At 35.8% G+C, this 6,820-nt stretch overlaps 1 protein-coding gene across 1 annotated transcript; it reads left to right on the top strand.

The window, feature by feature from the left end:
• Nucleotides 1-3,782: 3,782 nt before the first annotated feature.
• Nucleotides 3,783-6,546, top strand: LOC110783117 (uncharacterized). Its single transcript, XM_021987420.2, has 3 exons — nt 3,783-4,059; nt 4,173-6,129; nt 6,220-6,546. Exon 2 carries the CDS (start codon nt 4,541-4,543, stop codon nt 5,165-5,167), a length of 627 nt encoding a protein of 208 aa, XP_021843112.2. The 5' UTR covers nt 3,783-4,059; nt 4,173-4,540; the 3' UTR covers nt 5,168-6,129; nt 6,220-6,546.
• Nucleotides 6,547-6,820: the final 274 nt, after the last annotated feature.

Genomic DNA, 6,820 nt, shown 5'->3' with positions numbered 1-6,820 from the left:
GTACATATTAATTTAAAATTAGTTATTAAATAGGGCGATGTTCTGATCGATTTTTTTAATTTAAGAATTAGTCTTGATAAAAAAAAATGAGGTATCTACCAACCATATAATTTTAAGGTGGAATCCATTTTAATATTGTAATTTAACATGAACTCTCCATATAAAATTTTCGTTAAAAGGTTTCAACTATTTTTTAATTTAGTTGCAAATAACAAAATTACCCTTATCCTTGCAATAATTTACAATTATTTGTCCCCAACCTGTTCAAGCTGTTAGTAATCAACATAAAAAAGCAATCAATAATTAAGGAGGGCTTTCTTGGATTATTGTAGAGTATCTCTTACTCAAGATGCCCCCCTCTCTATTTTACTGTTTTCTAGACTTGTATGGCCAAAAGACCTAAAGTTGGCTTAATCGAAGTTAAAAGTGATTAAAAATAAAGCAAAACCACACACGAATTACCCCCACGTAATACTGCATTCGTTTCTCCAAGATATAGATGTACTATACTATACATTACGAGTAATTTATATTTTTTATGCAGTTTTTAATTAACATCTTTGAACAGAACTCGCCGCAACGACAATTGGGAGGGGAACTCGTGTTCGATCCCCCCGTAATAATAATTGGGAGGGGACTGGAACTTAACCACCCAGAACTCGCCCCGAATCCGGATTAACCCTAAGGGTGAACCGAGTGCTAACACCAAAAACAATTAACATCTTTGAACAATTCACATATGAATAATATTTGAGTTTCCTCTGTTAATTTTAGTTAGGGCTCAGCAAATCGGATATCTGAAAGACTGAAAGTAACTAGTGTGTACAACATCTTTTAATAAGAAGGGCGATGATAAAGGTCGCAAGTTGCGACAACATTTAGCTGTCGCAATCTCACGTGTCGAAATTTAATTGGTATATATAGGCGCCACGTATGCTATGAGTCATCATAATATTTTTACTATCAATGCAAAATTTTTACTATGAAAACATGTAAATAAGGTAATTGATATAAAGAAAGAAACAAATTAGAATTTTAAGATTTTCCTACCTTTATTTTAAACATGTATAGTAAAATATATAAGTTAAATATTTTAGATTCCAATTTAAATCATGACACATAAACATGTCATGTCATCATTGTGACACGGCTTAAAGGTCGCATGTTGCGACCTTTATCATTAAGAAACTAGTGTGTGGTCCGGACGATGCTCCGGTTGTTACATTGAATAATTAAATTTTTAATTTTTTATTGAGCTCAATATTTGACCAAAATACTTGTATTTTATAGAATGAAAAACATCTGTTAAGTTCGTCAACTACACAGACACGCTATGTCAATTTATCATGACAAATAATTTTTCAATCATATCATCTTACAATTATGTATAATTTGTTTTCTCGTGGAACTAAGTGTGCCAAATTAATAAACACCAAATTAGATTTATATGCAGCTATGTAGGGGAATCCTATAGTTAATGCTTATAAGACGTACTTATGACATCATGTTTGTTCATGGTTGTCATAATGCTTTAATTTTTTTTTCCAAAATAGTCAATAAAAATAAAAAAAAAGTCACATAAAAATTTAGTTATTTTAGACGTCATGAAATCATGTTAACATTTATTTATAAATTAATGTGAAGAGATAAACCACAATTGATGGTTGGTTAAGATGGTAATAAGGATTATCATCCACATTTGAGGTCTGGTGTTCAAATCTCATTGTATTGATTTTTGGTTGTCCATTACATAACACTTGGTGAGTGGATGATGTGGCGTAATGAGAGAGTAATACGCGACACATATACGTTTTTCACAACACCTTTTAATATATTACTCCCTCCGTCCCATAATATAGTGCCCGTTTGACCAAAATCACGGTTATTAAGGTTAAGGATAACATTGATAATAAAAACAATAATGATTTGTACTTTCAAGATAAAGTACATGTTAGTTGGCAAAAATGGAGAGATAAATTATAGATCAAAGGTGTGTACATAATAAATAGGCCTAAAAAGGACAAAAATCAAGCACATGGGTTGAATAAAAGTCAAAAAGTACAATTTTCAAAGTAAAAATTAATGGTTTAAAATAGAAATAGGCACATCATTTAGGGACACCATTTTAGGAAAACAGGCACTATATTATGGGACGGAGGGAGTAGTATAGATAGATAGATTGTCAACTCGGTTTCGTAGACTATCTTTGAATTCCTTTGAATACTTTCTTTCCCCATTTGGACGGTGTTCAGCTTTGAACCGAGTCCATATAAAAATATGGAGTATTTTGTTCAAGTATTTCTTTTCTAAGAAAAAAAAACTAACAATTTGGACCACTTTGGAAGACAAGAAAAAGAATATCAACGTACTAATCAACACTCAAACACTGCCCCCTACCACCCATCCAAAATTAAAGTACTCCATAATATATATATATATATCTATCTATATATATATATATATATATATATATATATATATATATATATATATATATATATAAAGTCTACCAATAATGTCTTGGCTTAACGGCTAAAATTTAGAGGTTTATGTACAACGGTAGTAAGTAACCTTGTTATTACCAAGCAAGGCTTGGCCTAGTGGTAAAAGTTTGGCTCAAACCCCACTAGGGGCTCTTTGGGAGTGAGGATTTCCCCTATAGTCCCCCCTCACTTTCAATGAGTCCGACCTGCAAAGCTGGCTGGAAATACCTGTGCGAGATACCAGTGCAGTAGGGTCCTTCATCTTACCTTCAAAAAAAAAGCTGACTCGAAATGGAAGAATCGATCAGACCCACCTTGAACCGGACTGCAACAAAGACAATCGGCCTGATATTAGGAATGGAAAATGTAATTTCGATATTCGATATGTCCAAACCCTCTAAGGGCATGTGTGGTATAAGTTTAGGAAGTGAAATAAATGAGAAGGGAAAAGGGTAATGTTATTAGTTGTTCACTTGTTTGGTATACCTTAAGAAATGAATCACTTGTAACAAAATGAGGGTTTAAGGAGGATATCAATTTGTTGTCGAAGGGTTGGGAGAGATAACAAATGATTGCAATGGTTACCGGCCCTTAAAAATGGATTGTATTACCATAACTCTCACACCAAAACACCAGGTAATGCCGTAGTGAAAATAGTTAATTGATTCAATTTCCATCACTTAAAAACTATATACCAAACATACTTTAAAATCTACTCCGTAATAGATCACACCAATTTTTTCATTAAAAATGAAGTACTTCGTATGAATAAATCACTTAGAAAGTTAATTTTCTCATTTGATAAGTTGAAAAGATGACTATGTCATGAAATAGTTTATAAAGTATATCTTTTTTAAAAAAGGGTTGAACAATTAGTTTCTTTTTTTAAACTATATTTTGTAATTTTTTTAAAAGGTCTAAATTGATCTAATCAGTTCGTCACGAGTTCTATCTAAGCATAACCGGACCGATCTCCAGATCTGTAACTATCAAATTCCGAACTTCGACCCGTATTTGAGTCAGTTGACACCCCTAATTTCGAGTCACCGAAACACTGACAACCGTTAAACTATTACAGAGTTGTGATTTACTTAACTCTACGAGCTAAAGTTTTTTCTAACTCCGATAAATCCATACCTTTTATTACTCCGTAAAAAGTGTCTGTCAAATTGGTGCAACTATTCCGTAGCGAAAAGACTCAAAGAGTAGTAAAACGTGTCATTTTCAATAATCAAGTCCCTCTCAAACGGATTAATCGTAGAGTAAAAAAAAGCCACCCAAACCAACCCAACCCAACACACACCACACTTGACCAAAGACCCACCAACACCATCTTTCATTCCCACATTCCCATCATCTCTCCATTTCCTTCCTCAACTTCCTCTCACTCTCTCTTTCTCTCTCCTCCTCTGTCTCCTCTCTTTCACTCACTTTTGTACTTGTATTTAAAAGTAACAACCCACCCACCATTTACTTCACCATTTCCCATTTCTTCTTCCTACTTCGAGCCCCAAAGGGTCTCTCCCTCTTCCTCTTTCTCGCTCACTCGCTCGCTCTTCTCTCACTCCCAGATCTGGTATGTGCTTCATTTCTTCGTTTTTTGGGTTTTGTTTGAGGTTTTTCTGTATTTTTAGCAGTTTTAGTTTGGGTTTTGTTTATTTTTCTGATCTTGTTAATGGGGTTTTGCAGATTTTTGAACCTGCTCGTTTGGTTGATTGCTGGATCTGATCAGAAAAGGGGCTAGAAATCTGGGTAAATTTGTTGATTTTGGTTGAGTTATACTGGTGTTTTGTTCTTGTTGTTGCGGGTTAGGTGGAGATCTAGGAATTTCTGATCTGGGGTTTGTTTTAGTGGCCTTGAAAGTTTGATTTTGATGCTTTAGAAAATTGGTGATATTTTGGTTAGATCTGACAGTACTTTGGTAAAGAGGAAGTTAGAGGCTTTAATTCAAAGATATTTTACTCTTTTAGTGAGATTGTGATCATATTAGCTCAGAAAGAGGGGATTTATCGACTGTGATTTGGTGAATTTTGTGGTGTATTTTGTCTGCTATTGAGATGGAAACCCTTGTAGTTGTAGCACAGCACAGGAACCAATACTACAGTAGTATATCAAAGGGAAGGTGTGGTTCATCACCTACTGGAGGGTTTAGGGACATCAATTGTAGGGCTTTTGAATCTGGGATTGGCTTACTTCCTAGTCCTTTTAATGGCTATGGTTCTCCGGTTATGAACCGAGGTTTTATGTCCCCAAACATGCAAACCCCATCTGCTAAAAGTGGTGGGAAATCGATGAGTGAGGATACCAAACCTGGAAAAAGATCAGCGAAAAGTAGCCCAATCCCTATTAACATGAAGGGGGATGGTGGTAGGAATGGGATATTGTCTAGGGAAAGTATGTCATTCTCAGAGCTGTGGGCGGGGCCCGCTTATTCGAACTCACCACCGCCGAGTTCTCTGCCTATGCCCAAATTCTCCATGAAACCAAAGAGGACTGTGTCACTTGAGTTGCCTCACTTGCCTGCATTTGAGTCTGATTTGAACTTGCCACCATTGCCAAAGTCAGCCCCTGCTTCCCCAACTAGAGAATCCACCCATTCACCTTTCAGCTTCCTTCGTGAAGAAGATGACTCTGCTACTAAGACACTTCGCCGGATCCTCAATCTCGATATTGCTGATGATTGAGTGCAGGGTTTAAGTACTGGTAGTATAGATGTGTATATACAGGGAAATAAAATGCCTTTCAGTTGGGCTGATTTCAAGTTTAGTAGTTATGGTAGACAAGGCACAAGATTAAAGTTGCAGGCTTGCAGCTAGCAGTCAACAGGGTTCCGGGTTCCTTACGGATTAGTGGTGGTTCGTTTAGCTTCAGTATGTTTTCTAGAAAGGATTATATTGTGGAGGGGGTGTTGAATTGGTGGATGATTGAATCTGTCTGAAACTTTCAAAGGCAGAAGAAGAACAAAAGAAGTGACAATTTATTGCACGTTTACAAGACGTGGGTGAATTAGCAACTCATTTCAGCTTGGTTATATCTTGATTGTGCCAAGTTATAGATTAATTTTCCTCATCTAATGTACCTAAAGTTTCTCTGATCATTACTCTTAGCTGTAGTTTCTAAATCTAACATTTCTGTGCATATACTGTAGAGGTGTAGACTCCTGAACATACTAGCTCCGTTGATCTATCTCCTGACTTTCTTCTTATACTTCTTCTTTTAAATCCTTTACTAACTCAAAAACTCTCTCTTCTTCTTCATCTGTTAATCCTAGGTTCATTAGTTTCCTTAACTCTTACCATTACTCCTCTTTACTCTTTAGCTAATCTTTTCTTCGCAACTATCCTTAAAAAGCTTTAGCTCGTTTTCTTCTCTGGTTTCTAGTTAGCTTATGACTCTAGTTAACAGTAGTGTCAGATCTCATCCGTGCTCGCCTTCTTTTCTGGTTTTTTGAGAGGAAAAGATGGCATAGCACTTGGAAATTACTTACAGTACTCTACTCTCTTCCATTAGCTTGAGATTCTTTGGTTAGCTTCTGCTGCACTTTCCTCCCCTCAATACAATACCTAGCTTTTTCAGTCTTTCCTAACAAGAGATGCTTCCTTCCTTTCTTCGTCTGGCTCGTGGCAATCCATAGCTTCTATTGAAGGTAAGATACACAACTAATTTAAATCCTTTTTTTGGTAAATTACTTTAGAATGCGGGAATAATAACCACTGTTTTCTCTTCTCTAATGCAGTTGAATGGAATTGGAGTCGTCTTCTTTGGAATGGTGGCATCTACTCTGTTAGTATATGCTTTATGAAGTCCGCTTTCTGGAACTGTCCGTTGTGCTGTAGCTGTTTTTGGCTTGTTCGTCTTGTGCACTTTGTATCTTCGATGAACTAGTTTGTGGTATGGACTATGTTTCTGATGTTTCATCTCTAGTTTAGCACCTGTGTCGACCTTTTCCCTGTGGGTCAATTTCATTCCAGACTCTTGGTTTTTCTTGTAAGGTTTCAGATGTTTTTATCATTTGTTTGAGGTTTGTTGATGTTGATGAATTATATTATGTGTTGTGTTACAATTATCTCTCGCAAATTTCGATGATACCATTGTCCATTGCTATCTCATCTTCCACAGAATTTGCTTAGGGATGTGGATATTTATTCGTTGATTAGCATATTTTAAGCAGGATACATTCTGGGTTTCTAAATGTATAATCTCGACATTGATTTACGTTGCCAACTCTTTTGCTTAGGCATGTTATGAGTGTATCCTAGTCTTGTTGCATTCAGATTACATTTGGCTCATCTTCCAAGGGAGTATAAACCAAGCATATCGATGTGTATGGTGAATTT

The sequence above is a fragment of the Spinacia oleracea genome, chromosome 5, assembly GCF_020520425.1.
Source record: "Spinacia oleracea cultivar Varoflay chromosome 5, BTI_SOV_V1, whole genome shotgun sequence".
Taxonomy (NCBI): Eukaryota; Viridiplantae; Streptophyta; class Magnoliopsida; order Caryophyllales; family Amaranthaceae; genus Spinacia; species Spinacia oleracea.
Note: the sequence above shows the minus strand (reverse complement) of the source record. Positions and strands in the feature narration are given on the sequence as shown.

What these genes read in the sequence shown, in the direction of transcription:
- LOC110783117 (XM_021987420.2), top strand. Translation starts at nt 4,541, where the DNA reads ATGGAAACCCTTGTAGTTGTAGCACAGCACAGGAACCAATACTACAGT.